Source organism: Ptychodera flava, chromosome 22, assembly GCF_041260155.1.
Source record: "Ptychodera flava strain L36383 chromosome 22, AS_Pfla_20210202, whole genome shotgun sequence".
Lineage (NCBI taxonomy): Eukaryota > Metazoa > Hemichordata > Enteropneusta > Ptychoderidae > Ptychodera > Ptychodera flava.
In genome coordinates this window covers 18,202,596-18,229,902 of record NC_091949.1, presented here as the reverse complement: position 1 = coordinate 18,229,902, position 27,307 = coordinate 18,202,596, and the positions used below count along the sequence as shown (strand labels likewise).

The window sequence follows — 27,307 nt, the reverse complement described above, 5'->3', positions numbered from 1 at the left end:
TCCCCCATTGTCTTTCAAAATCAAAAATCAAAATCAGGAGTCACCATACAAAGTTTTGTACTACAGAAACAAATTACCTAACATTTACCAATATTTGAAATTCAGAATGGCTGCCATCCCTATGTTTACTGTATGGAGAAATTTTCAATTTTTGATAAGCCAAGATGCTAAACATTTTTCTCACTCCAAGAGCTTTAAAATGAGCCCAAACAAGTGGTCGATCACAAAAAGTATTTAAAAATTTGAGAATCTGAATATCTGTCCCCGAGGCGTGTTCTACCTTAACCCTAATACCATTTTTGATCAATGCTTAAAGAGCCACTAACTGTATGTAATTACTATAATTTTTTTTCTGTTACAAAATAAAGTCTTCCACTTTATTACCCTGTTACTATGGTAATGATCACAGACATGGAAGATGCTTGTTTTACATGTTCTTGAATGGGACTGACAATTGTCTTGATAATGGTACCTCAAACGGGGCATCATCACAGAAAGCGTCAAAACAGAAACCGCCTGGAGGTCCGTACCCGTTGTAGAGGGCGCCATAGAACAGCTGGGCTTCCAAACCTAAACTGATAGAAGCCTGCCACACTTCCTCCATTCTTTTATCTTTCAATCTTTTCTGCTTATCATCATAGTCCAAACGACCAAAGAAGAAACCGTCATACGACATCTGAAACGATTAGAATACCTGTATTGGATCATCTGCGCAAAACTGATCAAAACAGAATCCCTCAGGAGCATCGTAATGGTGGAACAACGCTCCGTAAAATAAGTCAGCCACACTACCCAATGATGTACTCCCTTGCCATAGCTCTTCCATTGTTTTATCTTTTAATCGATTTTCTTTATCAGCGTAATCCAGCCGAGCGAAGTAAAAACCATCAAAACCCATCTGAAATAGACATGAATAACGTTAGCATAGTTCGGCGTTCCGGATATCATCGCCTTTTCTCAACACAACTAGCTGGCTTTATCCATTCAAGCAATTTCAATGTTTTTCATGACAAAAATGCTATCCAAAAAAGTTACAATGGAATTCATGCTCACGTCAATTCGTACTTATGGCACCAAATTCTATAATCTACCTAATTTTAATATCTTTAACGCCTAGTTGCTTTGACTTTCATGATAAATCATTTATTTATATTTCATATGTCAATGCCAAGTTATTGTTCAACAACACAGCATCTATACTTATGAAATATTTTGTTACTGTTTACATCTAAATTCTTGTCCGGACCAGAATTCACTCGTCAACAATAACAAAGCAGTTTCCACATGTACAGGCTGAGCTGACAAGCCAAATATCTCAACATTCTTTGGGGATTAGAACAAGAAACTGAAGTTGACATTAAAAACAGTGAAAAACATCAAAAGTTACAGTCTTTTAGGAAATATACTTTTCTATTTCTAGACTGTAAAATTAGAAAGCAGACATGTAACTTTTCTCTGCCAGTGCAGGAAAGTTTTACTTGAGTGCCAATACTACTTAACAACTACCAATTGATAAGTAAGAAAACATGACCCTTGACCCAGTGTGTGTCATCACAGAATAGAAATGGCAGTACATGTGTGGCTGTCACAAAAAGTGAACAGCAATTTGACAGCTTTTGTTGAAATTGGAGATAACCTTGACAGCTTGTCATCAAGAAGCTGGAGTTCTACAGCTGTGTAATAGAAATAAATGACACATAACATTTTCAAACTATCACAGCTTATGTTCCCATAATCCAGAGATACAGGTAGGGGAATCAATCCCAGGGATCCAGTTTGTTGGAGTCTGTAAGAGGATGATGAAGGTATGATAGCCTTTTATTTTCCATTGAAATTGTAATCTAGTAAGTAAATTTCCTGCCAAGACAATCTGACGCCTGAACCATGCCTTTAAGTTCAGATTTGGACTCCTTTACTTTTGAGAGAAACCCTTAAAAAAATATCATGTTTCTCAAAAGTTAGAATTTCCTCTCTCAAGTCCCCAGTACACTGGGAGTGTGAGAATGCTAGAATGCTATTGATTTGTTCATACACTCTATTATATGTTCCTGAGACAAACACTTATACAGGTAAGCCATTTACTCAGATGAGCGTTCTTATAAGTAAGGGATCATGTTAACTCAAGATTTCACTTCCGAATTCTAATTTTTTTGAGAGGGACCTTCCTCATTTACATGGAGGGTCCTACCTCTCATAAAATTGTGAGAGTTGAAATTTTCTGCCTGACATTCTTAAACAACACAGGGACTCACTCACCCATGGCAATTCTTGATATAAGCACAGTAGAAACAAGGTTTCAAACATACAGGCACGTCAATATAATATACATTTATGTTACATCTTTGCACCACCCCATGCAATTTGGTTTTGTCCTAGATCCTAGTATGTTAAATGAATGGTTTGGATCATGTAAAGGGAAATGTGGGGGTGGGGAAGGTTGACACATGTGGAAGTGTCCATTACCTGTGCAAACAAAGCAGCCTGTTCCTTGGAGTGGCCAAATGGATCGATGTGCCAGGCAACTCGTGGTCGTCCACATTCACCGAATGTGTCGTTCAAGAACTTCAAACCCAGGGTCATTTGATCAATGATGGCATTGTAGTGAGTTGAAGCTTCATCATTCATGCACCATCCACCATTGATGAACTCCAACCGACCTGTGAAATGTTGAAAGATATTTAGTCAGAATAATCTCCCCAACCCCTAAATCCTTGTGCTTGTATTCTATATTTTGAAATCGGCCTCAATACTGACATTTTGTCTCAGAGCTATACAGGGCATATTCAACAGATACTTCAAGCTGCATCCAGTATTCTTGATGTGGATTTTTAATTTATATATGCGACATGAAAATATGACGGACGAATATGACGACATGTAGTCCATCTTAGTAACTTAGCAGAATAATATTTTTGTCCGTGCACTCTCACCTTCCTCTACAAGCGTCTTGACAGTCTTCTTCATCTCATCACTCTGCTGACGCCACCAACGATAGAAAAATGCCATTTCTACGTAGATAAACCTCTTGTTAGGGTCATCTCTCAACTGTGGGATGACAGAGTCTAGAATGTACTGTACACCAGCATGCTGAATGCTGTTATTGGCTGCAGAGAAAAATTCCACATTGATGCTGTTTAGTTACCTGGCCAACAAATGGGTCTCTTTATTTCACTTAACCACACAAACATGTTTAACAGAATTCTACCAATTCAAAATCTTTAGCGTGAAATAATTATCAGGTTATCATACATTTGTTTTGTTTTGTATAAGATGATGTATGTCAAAACTCTATTCCATAGCTAGAGCTGCCTGTTGAAAATCGAATGAAGACATAACAATGCTTCCTACAAAATCAAATCAGCAACTTTTTTCTATATAATATTGTTAAATAAGTTGATACAAAGATAATACCTCGAACACAAATGATTGAGTTGCATCTGCATGCACTTTTACATAGTTTGCCTATGTACGAGCTGCATTACCTGCACTACAGTAAGTGTGCATACCCAGATTTTAACTGTTATACGAAGTAGTTTCATGTGTACCCTTTGTCAAAATAAAACGTTGGGATCGAAATTTCCCAGTGTTTAAGAGGCCCTCAAAGCGTCATCACATTGAAACCAAGAATTGAGTGACCAGAGATGGTCAGATGACCTAAGACACAGCTTGGTTTGTGTTTGCATTTGCAAGGCAGTACAATGTCCATGTTTGGCATGAAGAATCTTCAACCTTTCATAATCACATGACTGAAGTGTATTTCCTCTGGCTTCTGAAATTTTTTAGTAAATTTACGAATTGGGTATTGAAACTTTTCGTAAATTTTGAAATTCATAAGTAAACTTAACCGTCCCGATACGGAATATCATTCAATCAAATTCAAAATTAAGTACAACATGTGCTTAGAGAGAACTATTTTGAGGTTTTGGGGCCTTCAGCTCTCAATAAACTAACTGCTTCCTTGCATTCGTATATTTACGAATCAACAATGAAAAAAATTAGTAAATCATCTAAAAAATTAGTAATTTTACGAATTTGAGAGTGGCAGAGGAAACACAGCTGAAGTATTGTTCTGGCTCAAGACCTCAGTGACCCCTAACCTGTGCATGGAAGATGGACCGATGTACTGTAGTAACTGCTCTGAATGACAGTTGTTGAGATAGGTTGTAAATTGCAAAACAACTCAAGCTAAACTATCAAATTTTTCCATGTACCTAACGATTATTTTATCCTAACACGTAAAGAGTAAACTTCATTTTTTGGGGGACTTTTCAATCGGGATAAATCACTTCTTAAGATGTGTTTACATCACCCACAAGGTCTGTGGTTTGCTGTGTTGACAATACCCATATATTTTGAATGTGAAGCTCTTGGCTACATGCAAATTTACCACCACCAGTTTCTTGAGCACTTAAAAACTGCTGATTTGGCCACAAGAACAGTATTTTAGTGAAAAATACCATCCTGAATAATTCCCATAAAATTATTTTGATTTATATGTAAACAGGAGAGAGACCATTTCATTGGACAGTACATACATACAGCTTATGTTGACAAGTTGAAATCTGGTGCAAATAGAAATTAAAATATAAAATATGATTCATAATGGCCTTTGCAAAATGAAGCATGACATATAATATGCAAGTTTAGTGCAGTTAGTGCAGTTAGGTCTGGACTTAAGTTCAGCTGTCGATCAAGATCTCACCTCCATAAAAATATTGGTCCACTGTTTTCAACCATCCAACATCATCATGAGTGTGTGGTACAAGATGGACATTCAGCTTGTCAGCTTTGGTAGGGTGGCAAGACTGAAATTTGAAGAAAGAAAAGAAGAAAAACTGAAAAATTTTTCACATGTGAAAAACTAGTCAACCTCAATCCCCAAAATGTTCAAGTGAAAAACGTTGACAAGACAGTAAATACCGGGTTAGGATGCATGTAGTACGTCTACTGTTGAAATCTGATACCATGATATCTAAAAACAACTTTATTCGTCCCACAGAGAAAAATGACTTCCCGTTTGGCTCTATTTGCTGATTGAAAGAATTGCATTGTCAGATTTTCACATTGTGCACTGCCTTAAAACCAAATTGACAAACACCTAAAGGTTATGACCTTTCATGCGCCTGTCCAGTCGTTAGGATTTATTATTAACATGAGTTCCGATAAAAATTTGACGAGGCAACCACAGGGGGTGTGTCTCAACCTGGTCAGACTTATTTTAAAACCACTTATGTAAAGATTTCTATTCACGGAATAGAATTGCCAAAAAACTGTACTCTTCAATGTCTTCCTGTCTATGACTCTACAATTTCCTTGTTTATATCCATCATAAATTTCCCAGTTCTTCCTCCACAACAAGTAACGAGCAATGGCGTGCATTTCTTGACATAGTACACCTATTGTTTCATTTGTGTAGCGATCTCATTCACACCTTGTAAACCTTTTTTTTTTGTTTTCCAATGAAAAAAATTGTAAATCAGTTTAAACAATTTACTTGCTGTTTTAATCTCATCAAAAATATACCTCTTTAGAGCTAAACAAGCTGAAATCATTATAGGGGTTTTATTTTGTGTTTGTAACAGAGTTTCTTGTTCAAAAAATCATACAAGAATGAGTTGTCTTCAAGTTATCAACGCAGACTCTGTGTTGCAAATGTTATTGTTGACCACTGACTTTTTACTGAATCCAAACTGAACTGGATTCATTTGTTTACAATAACATAATGTACGGTACATAATACATAATTTTGATAAGCTAATAGTTTGTATCATAACATATCCTTTGTCAGTTTGTGTCATAACTTTTGAAAGAAGAAAATGCATTGGTTTTCCCATAGACCCTCAAAAAATGGGGGTCTATGGTTTTCCAGAACAAAAAAATATTGAACCAGTTACTGGCAGTGTCTGATTCATTCGAACTACTGTGATCATTTGTGATGATTTATCAGTTTATATCCATTGTAATAAATTTCCCTGTTCAAGCTTGAGTTACAAGTCGGTGGCAATAGAAACAGTGGGACTAAAATTGTAAAATTATAACTAAAATAAAATGTTTTGGATGAAAATATGAAACTTTTCTTGTCGTCTTATGCCACATTGAACTCAACCATATGGGTTTGTGATAGAAAAGCGAGAAGCGCACGCTACTTCTGTAAGTAAGCCTCTCATCAGGCCTCAGAAAACTACTTAGGTTGTGTGGGGTCAAAGCAGAGACAGATACAGAGACACGGGATGGCACGTATGTACAGCCACGTACAGGGTAAGCTGGAGAAAAAAAATAGAGCTAGACGATTGGATGAGCAGCTCGTCGGTTTTTCGTATAAACTGGGGCGATTGGTTAAAAATCAGTGGTTTTGACTGACCTCATAGCCGCAGGTGGCAAGTGTAAGGCGCACAAAAAAGATCTGAAACAGTATAAACGTTGTGTAAATCAATGTTCGCAACATCTTCGATTCCGAGATGTGGTATCACTCTTCCTTGTGATGATGCGACCGCGACCGTGGAACACCGGTTACTGTCACATGCTCATGTCTCATGTGACCGTGCCATGTGACCCAACTATTGACCCTCTAACTGCCCTACCGTATTTCCGTTTTCCTTACAACACTCTAGATGGCGCTGTTATTCAGCCCATGCCTTCTTCCCATCCCTCATTCTGGCGTCTGATACGTAGCATCCCATATATTCTATCGTGTATATACATGTTAAAAAAATAAAATTCAATGTGGAGACTTATTGTTTTTACTGTTGATGACGCTAACTATCTGATTAATTTGATCCATGCCTTAGAGCGGAAATGGCCAATAATTCTTTTTAGATTTTCGGAAAGCTGAGCCTATAATAGGTCGAACGTGCTTTTCTGCTGAAAACGATGGAGAAATTTAAGGGACGATTCAGAATTTACTTCCGGGGGAGGGTGGAGGATTTTCTATTTTCTGGGTGATTTTTTTCCACGCCGCCCCCCCTAGTAAATTATAGAAAAAATCTATGGCCCCCCTCATCTTTCGTGTTTTTTTTTCCATGCCCCCCCCCCCCCCCCAATTTATACATGCATGCTTATACACTATAGACAATCCAGTCTAACAAGTTGCAGGAACTGTAGTGGACATTTAATCGATGATATAACAAATCATTTCAGGGTTATGTGACGATAAAAAGAATGATTTGCAGGGACTGCAAGTGGAACGCTTGTGTACACAATATTTCAACAATCCGACACCATAGCATTGATGCAGTGCCACATGATCTTCTGGATGCACATACAGGATTATTGGAAAATCAACCCTTTTGTAAATTTTTCACCATATATTTTTGACAGTAATACATAATATTTTTATTTTCAACATTAAAAAACTATTCGCTGAAAAGCAACTTGAAGATGGGACGGCCATAAATTTATTTTCAAAAAAGTTTATAGTATAGTAGATGTAAGCACTGTAAAAAGTTATGTAGAACATTTGAAAAATTTAGAAAGGGTAAAATTGATGAGAATGAAACAGAAAAAAGGAGCAGAAAAGAAGAGAGGATAAAAAATACGAGGACTGTGACTGGTTAAAGATGCTCTTGAGTGGGAACCTTCAACTTTTAAACGTAAAAGAATTAGATAAATACCTTGATAAACATAAATTACCAAAACAAAAAAAATGAAAGCTGAAAAAGTTCAAATTATAACCGCACATATACATGCACAACCTTCATTCAATTTAAGAAAACTGTCAGGGAAAGATGTAACAACTTATGTCACAGATGAGTCAGAGCCAGATAGCAGTGACTCTGAATTGGAAACCTCTGTCATTGGAGTCATTGAGAGTGATGATGATGGTGTTGGTTCTGAATATGATAGTGACACAGACACTGACACAGACAAAATCCCAGAGAACCAACGTGACCATGTTACTTTAAGAAGTGGCAGAGTAGCAAGTCAATTTGTTTTGAATTAAGGTGGAGCTGCATGTTGCCAACACAGTTTTTTTTCAAAGCAATATTTCTCATCAAAGATGACAAGGAAACCCCCTCATACCATATATTTTCAAAAAGCAGAGACTCTAAAGTTTAGTATGGTAGCAGTAGTTACTCAAAGAATGAAGTGGGTGTATATTTGGGGTAAAAAACCTCAATTTTGGTATTAATGATAAAAATTAATTTAAGTCAAAAACTAGACAGTATTTTCTGAAATGTAATATTTCACTTGAAAGGAGAGTATATGTAGAAAAAAACGACTATTTTATTTGGCATTATCTATCCTCATTTTAAAATTGTAGGGGTTTAAAGACTGACACTCTAATAATTGATTAAAATCATGATCAGCAAAATTAAAATGCCTCCTATTCAAAATGATGCCTCTTATTAAAAATCTAAGAGCTTTATTGCCAAACAAAACCAATTGATAGTCGTTTTGTTATATAGCATTTAAAAAACATAATGTGAAATTTCAGAAAATTTGACCCAGTCGGAGTGGAGTTATATTCTTCAGAAATTTTGAAATTGGGAGGCAAAAGAAGCCAAGAAATCGGGTGATTTGCATACATTTGCATAAAATAACACTTCTTTATCATGCAACTTTCAACTGCTTTACAAGCTACAAGATAAACCCAACCTGATGATGCTGAATATTTGCTGTAATTTGTAGCATTTCTTCAATGTTCATCTCTGTGTATCAGCATTTGTTTGTTATTCTATCACTACATAGAACACCCAATGCTGTATTTAGCAACATACCAGTGTGAACATAAATGACCATTATTGTTATTGTTGATAAATGAATTCTAGCCTGGACTTGATTCGAGATCTCTTTTCAACAAAAACAACCCCGACTGTTTACTGTATGGTTTGTGTTGACATGCTAAATACTGGACATTTCATGACGCTTCAGGGAGGAGAACAAGATACTGCAGTAGATGCATAAAACAAACCACGGTGAATATTACCGAATTTGGCAGCTAAAGGAGTTTAACTAAACATGTTGAGTTTATCTGTCACCCAGGTAGCGTCTATGGTTCTCTTTTGTAGAGATCAGAAATTCTGGGCAAATATTGAATTGATGATTTTTTTCCTTGGCCCCCCTAAAAGATTGTGGTATTTTTGTCTGCCCCCCCTAAATTTTCTTGGGAAAAATGGGTGGCCCCCCCCCCTGAAAATCCTCCACCCCCCTGGCAGTAAATTCTGAATCGTCCCTAAACTCGGAAATACTTTCAGAAGACATAAAACTATATACAACTTCAATGACTGTGATCTCTCTGCAGTGATATGGTGGGCATGTTCCGAAAAGCTTCACCCTTCCTGGAGAACCAGACAGGGTTGTCCTTTGTTAGCGCACGGTCCGTCCACAACGTGGTTAGCGTTACTTTTTCTTTTGGTGGTTGAAATTCTTGCCACTGTAATTCGCATTAATGAGCTATATCAATATTGCCATTCAAGATGAGTCGATTTACGGATCAACAAGTAGCCGATGATACCACATTATTCTTAGCAAATGAAAATAGTGTCCAATGAAGTTCTTCGTACGGTAAAGAGCTTTGGCGAAGTCGCTGGTTAATAGGGAAGCACACACAAGATACACGGTATCTGAGTAGCTAAACGGAAGGCCAGAAAAGATATTGTTGCAGTTCTGGCCTGATAAACCACAATTAAGGTCATTATCTTTCGGAAGTTATTTCCACATCAGTATGTCAGGCTATGGAAGGAGTTGATAGAAGAGGATTCTAAAAAGTGGCCAACATTTTATAAAAAGAGGACGGAGTCGAGTAATCGCAATCTAACTTTATGTGGACAAGTTGCAATTTTAAAAAGTGTCGCAGTTTCAACGTTTATTTATCCCCAATGTTAGATTTTACCCCTAACAAATTTGAGGGAACAAATAATTTGTTTTTTAACTTTTTTGGTGTTTATCCCATATAGAATGTGACAGACAATGTAAATTGCATCTGTTGTTTTGTCAATTTATATACCTTCTTTTGCTTTGTTCATATATATATATATATATATATATATATATATATATATATATATATATATATATATATATATGTCAAGATTGCGTTACGCTCTTACATGTGATTTACATTTGCCCCTGTTCGCCTCTTTTTCACATGCACGTATCTTTTAAAGGCACGATTAGGAGAGTTTCAGACTGACAACGATGTAACATTTCCTACCATCTAGCTTTCCTTCAAAAACTTTCTAGTCGGCGATGGTGGGGACGGTGGTACTTTGGGGTGTGTAAGTTTTGATATTACCAGTATGTTTTATGTGGGACTGATCAGTAGGGCGGTCAGAATGTAACATGCATGTCTTCAGAATCTGTAAAGTAACATTGCGACGCAGAAAATTTGAGGTTTTTTTTGTTTGTAACGTTTGCTCTAGCTGCTGGCATTGAAAAATCCCCTTCCCAATATCTGATGATCTAAATATTACAAACAAGAAGTCATAAAGGGGCGACTTAATTTGGCACGTATTTCTTTTTCTGATGATTTAGTCAAGGTATCGCATGTATGTTGGAAGAATGATACCAACAGAGATGATAATATATTAACCAAACAATATCGACTTTATCCGATAATATCCGATTGAAATGTAGTAAAGTTGTTTTGGTAAGGCATTCTCACGGGAAAAGCCAGTCACTTTTCAACCATGTACAAACCTTAACGGGTAAAAAGAGCTTCACAATGGTCGAGGCTTTTTCCACTCATTCTTCACATTATCCTTGCAAACAGAAGAGGATTCTGGAAAAATAAAGTTTTCAAGTTCGGGAATGCTATGTCGGAGTTCAAGAAACTTAAACGCATCCTCCTCCTCCTCATCTTCATCATCATCATCATCATCATCATCATCATCATCACTGTTTTCAGCATCGTCACGGTCGTCATCATCATCATCATCGTCATCGTCATGTCAGTCAGGCGGGCCTTAATCCTGAAAAACGACCGTAACTAGTGTTGAATTAGATGTGTCGTTTTCGGTAATATTCGCTGACTAGGTCTATAGGCCTAAATGTTGTCGAACTTTTCGATGAAGTGCCGCGGCCGTCAAGAGTTTGTCTGGCATATGTGGCAGATTTACAGGTTATTCAATCAATTAACATTTACTGCCCTGGTTTAGCGTTATCTGTACTAGTCTATCTTCTTGAACGTACATCTAATTTGATTACATCATTTATGATTTAATTTCAAATAAAATTCCACAGTTTCTGTTTGCTTCCCCGATTATCCTCTACCAACGTACACAGTATGCGCACTGCATGGAGCATTTAGGCTCGGTTTACACTGTTATTTATATGTCTTTCAAATTAGCTTTTAAAATTTGTTTTCCTGTCAAAGCCTTATCAAGTTTTTGTTTGATTTTTATTCTATTTGTAGTACGATATATTCAAATCAGACGCGAAGCTTTGCTACTTCTTTTCATGAAGAAATTTCACGTTGATGGATATCTCCCACGGATATCTTGCTTTGCTTGCGTGGCGTAAACTTCGCCCTCTTGTGATTAATTTATTCAAGACGCGAGATTACGCGAGACTACTGAAGTTGAAAACCAGGGATTTGAGGCACAGCACTGAAGTCGCTAGTGGTGGTACTGTCTTGACTGGCAAACTGTCACAAACGGAAGGATAACCTATCCTGGGCCCAAACTACCAGAAAAGAAGCTTAATTTTAGGTGAGTTCGGGAAATCTTGTGAGGAAATCTTGAACAGAACAGAAAGAACAGTATCGCGCCTTGACAGTAACTTTGACGAGGAGGCAGTGTCGCGTTTTACGTCTCGTCCACTCTCAGGTCGTGCGTAGACTTCTCCAGGCCTCCACCAGCCTACAGCCGGGCCGACAGCCCTGGATTAGGACCAAAGCCGGCACTAGGACCACAGTTTGGAAAAATCGAGTGGACAGTTAGAACGATTCATAGCCTGCTATTGCAGCATAGAGAGTGGGCACATAGGCTGTGGTGGTTTTTAGAGGTGAAAAACGGTAAAAGTTGATATGGTTCACCTAGTTTGTAAACAAAGTAGAATCGCCCAGCACAGAAGTCACTTGTGTGCAACTTCGCACATAGTGTGAACGTCGGTAAAAGTTAAAAGTCACGTTAATGAGGCATTTGTTCATCTTGTTGTGAAAAGCTTCTTGCTTTACTTATCAATCGTCCATGCTTTGTATTCAAGCATTAAGGTGATAAAAGGCCGAGCTTTACCGCCCTTCTCAGCTGACACTTTTGTGAATGCCGGGGAAGAAGGCTGACCAGCATATATCATCGTATGTGCACGGATATATTTGCACGTAATCCATCGATTGGCTTCGCAAACATTAGCCCCTCCACAAACATTACACAATTTTCGTAAAAAAATATCAAGTTATAAGCAATGATATTCCCTTTCCAGTACATGATTACAAATTTGCTACCTTATGGGGTCAGTACACATTACGCCAAAACGACAAAGTTTTAAGTTAATTTGACTGCACTTAGTTGGAGGTAGGAAGCCCTATGGGTCCCCAGTACTATCTCCTTGCCATGCTTGAGTAGAGCTGAAGAAACATTTTATTTAAATTTATGGATAAGATTTTGACCTTGTATTTACCTTTTGTAATTGTGTAAAACAATGATATTAATTCTCCTATTAGTAATTTTACATTAGCAAAATAGGATGATAGAAGTTATGTTAATTATTTTTAATAACAGTGGCAAATGTATGAGCCGGAACTGCAGCTATATGCATACATGGATATCTTCACATTGTGTGCAGGGGGGAATGTGGTGTCACGTATACAGGTATGTGCGAGTATGCGGAGTATTTTGACCTTAGCAAATGAATAAAAGGGACTCTTGTTGTGAAACTCCAAGGTCTGTGAGCTGTCTGTCGCACAGGAAGCAGCGTAGGTGACGGTCGTAGCCAAGTCTCATTTGTTTGTTTCCACCGATATATAAGCATTTTAAAATTCTTGTCTTGTACACTTCCCGTACATTTGAACAGGAACAGAAAGGAGTGAAGAGCAGATCATTCGTACCTTGCAGTCTGACGCTACAGTTTGCACTGAGAGGGAGCAAGATGGTGGGTGCTACCCGAGGTCTGCTGTTTTGCCTGCTGGCTGTCAGTGTAACGTATGTCAAGGGAGAGATGTTCACAGCCTTAGCAGACATGGAAAGATTGGTCTACCAAGAGTCCGATATGGTTGCAGCCTTGAAGCAGTACATATATATGGAAGAAGCCAGACTTGATGAACTCAAGAGGTACGTTGAATAGGTCTACATGTATAAATTTATTTACTTTATTGCAATTCAACATTTCCACTATGAAAGTACGTCAAACACTACAAGCTTTTACATTGATGTTACACATTACAAATATCATTTTGCTTGATTTAAACACAAGTGAAGTTTTTTCCTTGAAAAAGAACTTGGCAAATTTCATTGGTTGATGGTTGATGTTAGGTAGCTGTATGTGTGTAATACTAACCATATCTCACTGCTACTTCACTTGATGATAATGTATTTGAGAGTAGAATTCGAAATATGTGAGGAGAACAATACTTATTCAGCACAGAGGCTGTATCAGAAACACATGGAGAGATTTCTAGAAGCTTCCTTGCAGCTGATGAATGACCCCTTTAACGTGGCACTGTGATGGGTGCAAATTGTAACTTGAGCAATATCTGCCATTAATTCAAGTGGTATAACCTCCGATATGAACCGTACAGTCTTGTGTTACATTTGTGTTTAAGGTTTGAAAACTTTTAGCCCCTTTTCTAAACCTAGGGTCTGTGTGTAAACTACAACATTCTCAGTCTTAACTTAAGTATCTTTGAGGGAGTGTGTGTTTGCGTATTTACTTATATGTAAGTCTTTGTGTGTCCTGGTAGCACTTCTAAATTGTCTATTGCATCTTCATCTCTCTTTTTTCTGATGGAAAATAGGCAGGTAAATCCCAGACATTAGAAAGCTGGGCAGGGGCATAATAGTAACCCTTCTAGTAGTTAATTGCTGCCATATTTTCTATGCTTGGCCATATGTACATGTACAGGCATGGAGGTACATTTATTACACACTCTGAACATGATATGAAACTCTTGTCTGACCCTACAGAAGAGTTATGACCAAATCATGAGTTCAGTCACTACTTACTTTGAAACATACTCACAGCTGTCAAATCCCTACGAAGATTTATTTCTTAATGTTTTGTAGCAATTATGGTAAGGGTAGCTGATAATAAGTCTTACAGCATGGTAGTGTGTTTTATGTGTAATTATTCAGTAAAATTCAAAACATGTAACTTTTGTTTCTCATATTTTAAAATTTACTGTAATTTTGTAGTTTTGATGATATTTTAGTCTAGAATAGCAGTATTACTTGCATGTACCTATGTCTGGTTTCTGTTTCAGAGCTGACAAACATACTACACAAGGGTATCCGTTAATGTGTTTGTCAAGGCCTTTCACTGTTTAGACATTTAAGATACAGGCAGTGAGCTGTGCAGTGGCATTTTGTATTCCAATTAAGTTACAATATCTGATGTATTCATACAAAACTACCAAACATACAGTAATTTGGAAACTTTCCTGTTGATGGTGAACAACTCATGGATATTCAATCAGTCTGTATTGTAGGAAGGGAACAGGGATGTTCATAAATTTTCTTTTAACAGGTATCAGACAGTAGCTATGTGTATCAGAAGTCCCTTTTGTGTGGTCCTCTTGACCTCTTGACCTTTCTTCACAGTCTGTTGGTTTTGTAGTTTTGCTGTTTTCTGAAAAAAAACTTTTGTGTCTGTCAAGGATAGCAGGATTCTATGCAACGTATGAATTGCCGATACAGACCTCATATGACACCTGTAAATAGTTGAATAACTTAGTTGGTTTGAAATTTAAGGAAAATCAGATTACAAAGCAAACATCCTTTATATGTGATAGTTCATGCCATGGTTTTGCACTCCTTTTAAACAATTTGCATATTGAAGTAGTCAGTGTTCTTTTACACTACAGCCCTGTTGAGTTTAGAAGTTTTTAGAAGCCTTTGACTGTAACCATGTATCTGCATAACAAATGTTTCTTCCTAGGTCAGGGAACTTAAACAATAAGCAACTATGTAAATTTGTGGTTAAGTAAATGGGAGAGACATTGTATATTACATAATTTTGAAATCGCAACTGTTTTATGCCTTACAGATTCCACTGATACATTCTTTATCCTAGTTTGGAAGATTTGTCATGTTTTGTTTTGAAAGATGGTACAATTTTTTGCTGAGGTTGTTCACATCAAACAAAGATAACCAAATTATTTCAATAAAATTATTTCAATAAGATAGCAACTTTGTCCGTTCAATAAAAATTTCTGAATGAACATGGAAATACTTCTTTCATGACTGAATTCTGAGGAAGCCCTGTGTTTGTACTGACTAAAGCCATAATCTCTGAGAGTTGTAGTCATGAAATCTCTGTCTTTGAGTTTGACTGAGCATGTCTGATTTGATCTGAACGTTGCAATGTTAAAAAAATACAGTCAAATTTGTCTGTGATAATCTATGACACAACTGTAAACGTCATGTTTTCTTCTTAGAAGGTCATCCAGTCTCTTGCCAGTCAATGCAGTTCAACGCATTGCCTTCCTTACAGTAAATACTTCCTGTACATTATGTTGCTCCAAAGCAAAAGGTGAGAAAAGGTCAAGAGCACAGATGACTGAAGATAAAATTCCAACCTTGTTATACTTATCTGCCTGCATTTAGTGTGAATAGTGAGAGTATAGAAGGGACATTATGCTCTTTTGAAGCTGTGACCTTTTCCCTGTCACCTGGCAAGCTACCGTGAAGTGACAATTCAGTCGATGAAAGAAGTGATATTCTCCAAGCAAAGTAATACTTGGCTTGGAGTGCATTCCCATGGCATGGCTAAAACTCTAAATCTTTCTAGGTTTATTGCGACCAGTTCTGGTACAAACCTCTCACAACTATCACTCAGAAACATTTAGAATATCAAAAACTGTTGGCAGGATGTTGGACATCCAGTTAAAGATAATTAATATACTGCAATTATTTTGTCACTAGACAAACACTCATTTTGAACCTGTCAGTTGTTTCAGTATGGTCAAATGAAAAATTTATGGCTTTTTAATGAAAATGAGAGGATGATGCTAGAATTAAAGGGACAAAGTCGCCCATTTTTCATGAATTTTGTTTGATACGAGATACTACTAATATTGTTTGACATGTTGAAAGATACTGAATGAATGGGTGACCATGCATATATTTGACCCTGGTTTTAGACACGACATATGAAACCTTCGCGAAAATGAATTAATAGTCCGCGAAAATGAATTAATGGTCATGACAATTAATTCATTTTTGCCCTGGTTTCATTTAATTTGTCTACTACCAGGGTTGAATATTTGCGTGGTCACTCATTCATTCAGTATCTTTCAACATGTCAAACAATATAAGTAGTATCTCATATCAAACAAAATTCATGAAAAATGGCCGACTTTGTCCCTTTAAGTTTTTGGTTACCATATCAAAACTACATGGAGATGTCCTGGACAACGAACTCTCAGGTTAAGGGGTTGACATGGTTTTTTCAGTGAAAACATACACTGTGTTCAATGGTTCCTCAGACAAAGCCATTCTGTGTGGCTCTGCTGTCATCTGATGTCTCTATCCACACTGCAGTGCTGTCAAACCATGTGATTCAGTCCACTGGTACAGTCTTGCCTACCTTTTCCACTTTTAAGTACATAAAATATTACAGTGTCAAAAAGACATCACACTTTTCACCACTATATGAGCATCTTTTACACTGAAAGGGTATGTATTTAGTTTGCTAGGAGTGTCATAACAACTATGCATGTCATCCATTGCAGACGTGACTTCCTGTCTCGTACACCACATGTCAGTCTCAAATACTATAGAAGATGTAAACAGAGTGTTGGTACTTCATCTGGCGAAATCTGCAAGCCTTGAGGCTCGGCCTGTTTGTCCTTCAGAACAGTCTTGGAATGCTCAACTGTTGTCTTCACTTTTATTTTTTTTAACTTTGACCTCCCTCCTTTCCCCCCTGCAGTGGATGTTGGTCCACTGACATTATCGAATGTGGAGGTGCTACACAAGTTTGGTGTTGACAGGATGAAAGCACAGGTTATCGTAAAGTTGCTTGGATAGTCGTTCCGAGGCGGGCGGCCGCAGGTCGCCGTTTACTTGGAAAAAGTAAACGGCGACCTGCGGCCGCCCGCCTCGGAACGACTATCCAAGCAACTTTACGATAACCTGTGGATGAAAGCATGAGTTTTAAAGCTCGAAACAATGTCAACACACCAATATATACATATAGGGAGTGGTTGCTCAACCGATCTCATTACTGTTGTTTACCTTCTTCAAGGAATTTAGTCTAACATTGAAGTTGTTACTGACAGGTTAAAGGGTTAAGTTACTCATTATGAAGGTCACTTAACCCCCCTCCCCTCCCCCCCCCCCCACCCCCCCACTTTGTGCAATGTTGCTTCCAAGCTTGTGTATGGGGGGTGTATGGTATCATGGAGGTCTTTTTCATCCGCCTTCCCTCCCTGCCACATTTTGGTATAACCTTATTCCCCCAGGCACAGTATACCTTAGGGACTGTGATGCAATGAAAAAGAGAGATTGAGTAATGAGAGTGTAGATTGTGTAAAGTGTGGAAATTTCACTAAGACATTTAAGAGCCGTCAATGAGTGTGGGGAGAAATGTAAGGGTAATGAACTGAGATGTGCAGCAGGAAAAGGAGTCTGGACATGCAAATCCATACAGAATGAGTGAGAAAATGAAAAAGATAGGGAGCATGCAAGAAAATATTGGGCAGTGCATTTTTCTGAATCTCTAGAAACTTGTGCAATGTCAACAAGAGAGAAGATTTTGATGTTCCCCATTTCCCTGAACACAGTGTAATATTACAGGTGTTTCAGATAAGTGGCAATGTGTGGCTGGAAAGTTCAGAGGTCGTAAAAAAGTTTAGTAACAGTCAGCGAAGAATCACCTTCAGCATGCATGGAAGAAAGATAGCTGTCAGGAAAGACAGAAGAAATGAAGCTTTCAAAAAGCTGTCGTGAACTACCCAATAAATCTTTTTCAGGAGATGTGCGAAAGAGATGGACAGGAAAAGCTGTCTCCTGTCATTGTGTTGTACATGCCAAAACTAGATGGCCAATGACCCATGCTAGACAGCGTGAACACCACTCTTGTCAGTGTATTGTGCAAATTTGATGAATCACTCCATATGGTGATATACTGGCATGTCCCGTTGATTTCCAAGTCTTTGCATTCCTAGGCCACTCTGTTTTGATGTGTTCACAGTTTGAACAGTGGCTGAGTCTCTGTATTGAGTCATTCCCAAATAAACAATAGAAAGACAGGATATGTTATCAAACAGGAAATGTAATATTGTTATTGTCTTCAGTGTGTACAGCAAAATTACTATTGTATGTGGGAAGCACAAGTTGCTCAACTACCTGTATAGTGTCTCAGAAATTTATGGGTTCTTTAATTTTTCAGTGTTTTTTGAAATAAAGTTGTCTCATTCTGCGTAGAAAGGCAGGTGCATTTATTCCTCAATCAAGTTCACTATTCTGCTGCATTATCAAAATCTGTGAGAAAATGTTTTAGCATTGTGGAGTCCAACCCAATAGATGTATACAGAGTTGCACAAAGTTGCTTTCAAGTTGCCAATAATCCAGTGCCAATCACAGGCTTTGAATCTCAAGAATGTAGAACTCGAGGTTTATAAAAGAACCTTGTCTGTCATTTTCCAGGATTGCTGATGATTTTGAAGCACTGACCAAGAAAGCCACCGAAGATGCTGAAAGCTACCTTCACCATCCAGTCAATGCCTTCCTGACTGTCAAACGTTTCTTGGTCGACTGGAATAGAGTTGATGAGCTGGTGGAGATGAGCTTTGCATCTGGTAAGTACAAGCAACACCAGCAAGGTCTTCGTGTTAAATAGAAAATTTAGGTCGTGAGGTGGCAGCCTAATTCATGTATTGCTTTTAATGTATTCAAAGAACAGAAAGGAAAGGAAGGGCCGTACTTTTATAGCCAAATAGTTTAACCCTTGTAGCGTCATAGTCAATTTTTGTCGCCTCTATAAAATATTTGGCAAAAATCTGAAAATTTTTTTTTCAAATTTTTGCCAAAATTTTGTTAAAAAAATGTATCCAATGAAATGTGATGTCCAGTTGGTCCAAAATTATATAAAAATTACAGAAAAGTTCATAAGAATTTTTTAAATGTTGTTCTAAAATTTTGGCGGGAAAAAATTACAGCACTGAAAGGGTTAACCCAGCATTTGAGTGACCTCAAGTTGTCAGGTTGGAAATATTTATGGAGAAATACGGGTGAACCTGTGAATGCTAGTTTTTAAAAATTATCATATACGTGCAAGTATTTCTTTTCAAGTGTTTTCTCTTTCACTTGTCATAAATTTCAGTTTTATGAGACTCAACAAGTGTGACCTGGATCTCCGTTCGGAGTGAGTTGTCATCAGTTCTTTGGAATCATTCTTGACTCCAGATGTATCCAGACAAGTGTTAGGATCAGTGACCTCTCAGTTTGTCCCATTTTGCTTCAAAACAATTCTCATAATTACCGTACTGGCACTTTCCAAAGTGTCCTACATAACTACAACGTTCAAAAACCGTATTCTTTAAACTCTTCACATGACCATGGTATATGAATACATGCAACTGTGGCTTTGAGAATAAATCACTCCAACTGCTGAAACTGTGTTTGAAAATTTGAAAATCGAGGGAGATGTCTCTATCTTTTCAGGAAGATTTACAAATTGTAGGTACTCTTTGAAGCAAGATGGCAGTCATTCTGAAAGTCAAAGAGGCTGATGATCGTTCCTTTTTACCTGTTTCCTGTGCAAGTTGGTTAAAACATCCCTCAGAACTGAAAAATTTAAACCTTGAGCAAACATTCTTGCGGGAAACTTCAAAGGACTAGTATATTAACTGTAACTTAAGACTCATACACAGTGCAATCCCTTGCTGGCTATGCACTATGGCTGGTGTAGCTTTGCTTGTTACAAGCCGGATACGCCAGCTTTCTGAGCAGGGCTTCACTGGCCACAGTGTGTAGCTAGCTAAGGGCTGTAGGAGAGCCCAGTGTAACTTTTTGCTGATTTAATCACTTTTTTTTGTTGTCAATGTCAATCACAGTTCCTAGCTCTTCATCCAAAAGCATGCTGAGATATACAGAATCTCAACTCTGAGCCTGTACATGTGTAAAACTCCAAAGTTATTGTTGACATATTTTGTTCAACACTAGAATTCACGTATAAACAATAACGGTACATTCTACCCACATAAATGCTGTGTTGGCAAGCTACATAGTAGATATTTTACACATAACATGCAGTGGACATACAAAACAAAAATAGTGACAAAATCACCAATGGTTACAGCAACTGGGCCTTTAAACTATTCTCCTTCAAATTCAAGAGTAAAAATTTACTGTCATTGTATAGATATGGCACTGAAGAAAAAATTACCTTAAATTTACTGATATTGATCTCAAAGTTACTGCTATGCTCATGTAAAATCTATGGGAATGAATTTAGTTTTCAATTTTCACAAAAAGATGATGGTTGAAACTTTGTTTACTGTACCAGCTTCAAAATGAACGCAAACAAGAAGCATACCAGCAAATTATTATAAAAATTTGAATATGTGTTCCTGAGCTACATTTAGTTGTATTCTACCATTTGCAGATGGTGTACCTTGATAGAGGGATACATGTAGTTTCGATATCCAGGGAAATGGGAATAGTTTTGTTGTCATGGAGATTTGTTTGGAACACAAATTTTATTATGTAAGGTAGAATGCACCTCAGGGACTGTTATTTGGACTCAAATTTTGACAATTTTTTTCTGATCTATGACTTGTGGCAGCTCTTTTAAAGCTCTTGGTGTAAGAAAAATTTTCACAGTTTTAGTTTTGTGAAATTCGAAAATTTAAGTTTTCTCCTTAGAGTTAACACAGGGTTGGTGGCCATTTTGAATTTCAAATATTGTTTAACTTGGGTAATTTGTTTCTCTAGTACCACTTTGCATGGTGACCCTTGATTTTTATTCATGCTTTTGAAAGAGAATGGTTGAAATATTCCATGAGGAAAGTTTGAGCACAAGTTTAAGTGTTTCATTCTCAACGCACATACTACCATATGATTGTGACTCACTGTATTACGGCCAACCAATAAGTTTAAATTAAAACATCGAGATAACGATATTAATCATAAACATATTAATATTATTCATAGACTTTGATTAAATATTACAATATATTTTTCCCCAGATTATTTGTCCAATATCTCCTACCATCGACCATACTTCCCAACCAAGGAGGACTTCAGAGGCGCAGCCTTAGCACTTTTCCGTCTTCAAGAGACGTACAAACTGACTGCTTCAGATGTTGCAGACGGTATAATACAAGACACAAAAGACAGTCCAACCATGAATGGTAAGCAAATTTATTGTCCTTTTTTCCAAATTAATCAATTAATTAATCGTTTCTTTCTTTCAGAAGTTTCATTTGCATTATTGATCAGGAACAAAGGGCGATGCGCTAACCATTAAAACTTATTTATGGGCAAGGGCAAGAGAAAAGCCAAAAATTAACAAGCGAGATCTAATTTACTACAACAAGTATATTGAAAGGTTATCAAAAATTACTGCTACTGTTTTGTAAATTGGTTGAAATTGTTCTTTAACTAGGTTGAGTAGATTTTACCTGATATTTGAATTTTGCATATACATTTGACATATTTATTTTATCAGCTGGAGATATTAAATATCCAAACTCTATGAAACAGCTATTAATTAACATTTCTCATGCTGTAAAGTAAAATGTTACTGGTTAGCGAGCATTTTGACCATGAAAACGTCTTGTATACAGTAACCCTTTTCCTGCCAAGTCGGTGAAAATCCGCTTGAAATTCGGTGTAGCCAGAATCTAAGCACTGGTGACTGTTATTCTCCCAACCCGGTGGAAATCGGGCCCTTTTTGGGTACCCCCTTTCCTGCCAAGTCGACGGCACTACGTTTTGCTATCCCCTGTGTGTTTAGGGGTCATCCGAGGAGAGGTTTTCTGACAAGGAACGCTACGCCTTTTCTCCCTCGAAATGGGTTCGCAGGGAGTCGATAGACAGGAAAGGTGCAGAAACCTGTCCGCCAGTCCCCCACACCCGAGGGGGCTGGTTTTTTTTTACCGCTTTTTGGCGGACTTGGCAGGATAGCATGGTGACGTTTTCTGGCGGAGTTGGACGTACTTGGCTGCCTGGCACTATAGAGATTGCTGCCGAACTTGACCAACTCGGCAATGCTAATCTAGAAGGCTACCTCTTGCAAACGACTTGGCAGATATGCCGATGGTGCGAGACGAAAGTCACTTATTCAGTTGTGCGTGACTGAAAATGAGAACGTATTTTTGACGGGACGGCTCGACTTGTTCCTCCGATGGAACGGATATGAACGACTCGGAAATACCATTACAAACTGGTGTCCGACGTACTAAGCTGGGCTTCAGCTCTGCAAGTTCAAGCCAGGCAACGTCCTTCACCGCCTTGGCCGTGCCATTCAATGGACGTAGCTTTGGATTTTTTATTTATTCCATCGTCCGAAGTATTGGCTCTGGTTTGCAGGCAAACGTATCCTCTTGCCGACGCATTGGTAACTACGTACGCTGTTTGCGTACAGAGAATTCAAAAGTGACATAAGGTCAATATGCTACGGGGATACCGCCTGCATTTAGCAGGGACTGCTTTTGTTATGCAAACCAGCTAGCAGTACAATATGGCTGCCAGGCATGTGGACACGTCGATGGCTAGAACAATGGAAGCATATTGCGTTGTACCCATGCATCGCAAAAGTGAGACTGACGACTTGGGTGTAGTGACTGGTTATCACTGGTTAGCTGCAGCCCAAGCCATGTCGGTACAAACCCGTACCTGACTGAGGACCACTCGATTAAGTCAGTAATGAACGGTAACACTCGTAAACCAACTCCCAACTGAGCTGGCTAAACTACGTGGAGCTGTGCTTCAATGGCTCAGCCATGTCGTTAATACAACGGCAAAAACGTAGTTTTTGTGCTACACTGCCAAGTCGTTGAAGGTACGTATTCAATTGACCCTACCCTGGGGAAACAGGACAGGTTTGCCGGTGCTGCTGCACCCCTAGCATGACCCTCAGGGTCTCTGACTAACAGACGAGTGAGGTGATGTTTGTGCCTAGCGGACGTGTGTAATACTGAAGGAGTTTATTTCCGAAAAAATAAACATGAAACGGCAATAAAATGACGCACTCCCAGGGGCAAACAAAGCCGGTGACCTCAATTTTTTTCTGCAGTAACCCTTGAGCTCCTTCCCCTGTCTACGGGCATGTAGAAATTATCGAAGTCTAACACGTATAAGTACGGCTAAAACAACCCTGAAAATGGGCGATTTCTGCCAAAATGCCTGGCAGGATAACATGCAGGAGAGCCAATCTTTTGCAGGCACATATTATGGGGCGGTTTTCTACTGACTTGGCAAAATAACGGACAAGGGCGCTCGGCAGGAAAAGGGTTAAAGAGCGTGATATGTATCTCTTTGACCCCTGACCTCTTTATATGGCTCCCGAGCAATCCACACTTCCAGAAATTTCACCTGAGTGAAAGCATTTTTCTGAGAATAGCAAAGTATAGTGAACAACCACGGCCTTGTAATTCCAGGTTGTGTCTTTGTATAAATGTCACAACATATAAATCTTAGCCTTTAGAAATGGAAAAGTCAGTATACAGTGAGGCATACTAGTATCTCATGTTTCTTGGATGTTTTAAGAATCTAGGCTAATGCCTGAAGTCAAAGGGCTGTTTCAACTGAATGAAATTCATTGTTTACTGTCTGGCTGTTGTATGTTCTCATGGCTTGAAGTCAGACAAGTACCGTCTGATCGACCCATGTGTTCTGTTATTTAAAGAACCTTGTGTGTACAGGCAATTCAAGAAAAATGACATGAAAAAAGTCCAGGAATTCAGTAAAATTTTGTAGCATAGTAGTCAAAATCCTCTGTGCAGTCATGCTTACACAAACACAAACACACTTGCACATACCTTATATACACAATCTCATACACAGCCTCCCTTAAAAAAAATGCCGCTTATAGGTCCAAATCAACTATCATGGACAGTTATAATGAAGTTATATCGAAGTGATGTCACAAAAATGATCAGTAACCAAAGTTTTTGTCAAAATATTTAGGTTACACAATGTATATGCTCTGAGGGTGCACAGCAGTGTTTTTAGCTCCCATAGCCATATGTATATATGGCAATGGAAGCTATTCTTATAGGCTAGGGAAATGTCTGTATGTATGTATGTCTGTATGTCTGTATGTCTGTATGTCTGTCCGTCAACATCAAAAACTCCAAAACCGCTGTACATTTCATCTTGATATTTGGTGTGTACATGGATGATGGGCTGTAGATGAGATTTTGTTCAAATGAAGTTGTCATTGCCAAAAATATGCAAATTAAGTGAAAAAATGTAAAAACAGTCAAAATTGAAAAAACTCAATAACCACTGAGCAGATTACATGAAAAATTAGCATGTAAGTACTTTGGGCTGACATGAAATGATTGTGCACATCTTGGGTCAGTATCTTGGACTTGCTATTTTTCATGAATTTTTTTGTAATTTTCTCCCATTTTTGGTCAAAAAATCTCCTGCTCTGAAACCACAAGTCCGATTGATTTGAAACTTGGTATGGAAGTGCATAGGAGTGACCTTTCCCAAATTTGGGCAAATTGTGGTGAAATTTGCATATTTTTAGTTTACACGTCCATAGACTCCCATGTATAAGGCAGATCTCCATAGACTCCCATGTATAAGGCCACGAAAAATAAAAATTTAGTTTCTCATCGTATTCATATTGCAAAAAGGATGCAATGACACAATTTTTAGTCCCCACGGATGAAGTCCAGTGAGCTTATAGATTGGGTCATGTCCGTCTGTTCGTCCATCCGTGAGTCCATCCGTTCACGCAGATATCTTGGATATTTGACAAAATGTCATGTGACCTTGATGACCTTTGATCTCAAATATACATATTTGTCCATAACTCAGTAACCACAAGTGCTACCACCCTTCATATATGGTATGATGGGACAGCTTGTGACGCCACATATTGTACCTCATTAATTATGCACATATCTAATTTTGAGCGAGCCAATAGAGCTAGAGGTCTGATTTTTGGTATATAGGGATAACTTAGCAAAACAATTTTTTTGACAAAATGTCACGTGACCTTGGTGACCTTTGACCTCAAATATACATATTTGTCCATAACTCAGTAACAACAAGTGCTACAGCCTTCATGTATGGTATGATGGGACACCTTATGACGCCACATATTGTACCTCATTAATTATGCGTATATCTAATTTTGAGCGAGCCAATAGAGCTAGAGGTCTGATTTTTGGTATATAGGGATAACTTAGCAATACAATTTTTTTGACAAAATGTCACGTGACCTCGGTGACCTTTGACCTCAAATATACATATTTGTCCATAACTCAGTAACCACAAGTGCTACAGCCTTCATGTATGGTATGATGGGACACCTTATGACGCCACATATTGTACCTCATTAATTATGTGCATATCTAATTTTGAGCGAGCCAATAGAGCTAGAGGTCTGATTTTTGGTATATAGGGATAACTTAGCAAAACAATTTTTTTGACAAAACGTCACGTGACCTCGGTGACCTTTGACCTCAAATATACATATTTTTCCATAACTCGGTAACCACAAGTGCTACACCCTTCATGTTTGGTATGATTGGACACCTTGTGACGCCACATACTGTACCTCAATAATTATGCGCATATCTCATTCTGAGCGAGCCAATAGAGCTGGATGTCTGATTTTTGGTATATAGGGATAACTATAGGAGAGAAATTTTTTGACCAAATGTCATGTGACCTCGATGACCTTTTCCCTAAAATATATGTTTATGTCAATAAATAAGTAACCACAAGTGCTATGTCCTTTGTATTTAGTAGGATGGGAGACCTTATGACAACACACGCTAACGCTTTACCTCATTAATTATGTACACATCTAATTCTGGGCAAGTGAATAGAGCTAGAGATCTGATTTTTTGGCATATAGGGATTAATTAGCAATAAATTTTTTTTTTCAAAATGTCATGTGACCTCCATGACCTTTGACTTTGATTATACATATATATGCATATTTCAGTAACCACAAGTTCTATACCCTCAATTTTGATAGGATATTAGACCTTAAGATGTCACATCTTGTACCTCATTTATAATGCGCATATGTATTTCTTGGCTGGCCAATACTGCTAGAGGTCTGATCTTTTTTCCCGATTTAGAACCATAACTTAGACATGCCTCATGTGTTTCAAATTGGGAACAACAACATAGACCTATGTGCCCATAGATCTCAACATATACACCCAGTGATACTTCTTAATGACCACATTTTCCTGCCCCATCAAGACTAATACTCCTATTACAAGTGGGGACTATGTCATTGTAAATGACTTGTTGAGTTAATGGTTGTATCACAGTATTCGATATATCTAATTCTGTATTTTTTCCATTTATATTCTGAATAATTACATTAAACATATTTCACTGTCTCCAGTACATTTCATTTAAGTATTTTCACTTCATGCACTTTATCCCTTTCACACATGTTCAAATATCTGACCAGAGAACAAACACTAAATAGTCCAGGATGGGAGCTACAGTGTCATTGACGCTATTTTTTTGTACAGCTGCAACTGGCTAGAAATTCCAGTCGCAGATAGTCCAATTTTCAATGAGCCAAAGAAGATCACAAAAAGCAACTGGTACATTTACTGGTAGCGATGTAGTCAAAATTTAAACACATAGCTTGATCACTTTAGAAACCTGTCAACAAATTGTGTTCAACGCTCCCCTACCTCTGATAGCCTAACAACAAATGCAGGTACCATTGAAATTAATGTTGTCAGTAACAGTATGGAGTATTTCATACAGTATACAAGGTAAATTTACAATTGGTGGCAGGCACCATACTGGCTATAACCCCATAATGGTAGACATCAAGCAGCTAATCTAGTGGTCTTGTGATCTTTTGACCTGAAGTTTGGTTCCATTTATTCACAGTTACGAAATTTCCACTGTCCTCTTATGAAACCAAGCTAGTGACAACGAAGGAATTTTGCAATTTCAATAATACGTATAACTATATGGTTAAGCTTAAAGTACTGGAAAGGCAAAGTAAACTGAAATTATTAAAAAACATGACACACAGTTTTGTT

At 37.9% G+C, this 27,307-nt stretch overlaps 2 protein-coding genes across 6 annotated transcripts in view; one reads left to right on the top strand and one right to left on the bottom strand.

Moving 5' to 3' along the window:
• LOC139122856 (lysosomal alpha-mannosidase-like) overlaps nucleotides 1-6,572 on the bottom strand; it is a 32,560-nt gene extending 25,988 nt beyond the window's left edge. The window contains exons 1-5 of one of the 2 annotated variants that reach the window (XM_070688669.1): nucleotides 6,362-6,572; nucleotides 4,703-4,805; nucleotides 2,931-3,104; nucleotides 2,464-2,657; nucleotides 695-898 (exon numbers count right to left, since the gene is read on the bottom strand). In XM_070688669.1, coding sequence (XP_070544770.1) covers nucleotides 695-898; nucleotides 2,464-2,657; nucleotides 2,931-3,104; nucleotides 4,703-4,805; nucleotides 6,362-6,445 — 759 coding nt within the window. In that variant the 5' untranslated portion in view covers nucleotides 6,446-6,572. The other variant, XM_070688670.1, reaches the window with a different exon arrangement.
• A 4,942-nt stretch (nucleotides 6,573-11,514) lies between these two features.
• Nucleotides 11,515-27,307, top strand: part of LOC139122864 (prolyl 4-hydroxylase subunit alpha-1-like) — a 51,302-nt gene continuing 35,509 nt past the window's right edge. For 2 of the 4 annotated variants that reach the window (XM_070688682.1, XM_070688681.1), the window contains exons 1-4: nucleotides 11,517-11,648; nucleotides 12,952-13,208; nucleotides 18,744-18,895; nucleotides 21,287-21,451. In XM_070688682.1, coding sequence (XP_070544783.1) covers nucleotides 13,027-13,208; nucleotides 18,744-18,895; nucleotides 21,287-21,451 — 499 coding nt within the window. In that variant the 5' untranslated portion in view covers nucleotides 11,517-11,648; nucleotides 12,952-13,026. Of the gene's footprint in view, nucleotides 11,649-12,951; nucleotides 13,209-18,743; nucleotides 18,896-21,286; nucleotides 21,452-27,307 lie in introns of all 4 variants that reach the window. The other 2 variants (XM_070688683.1, XM_070688684.1) reach the window with 2 other exon arrangements.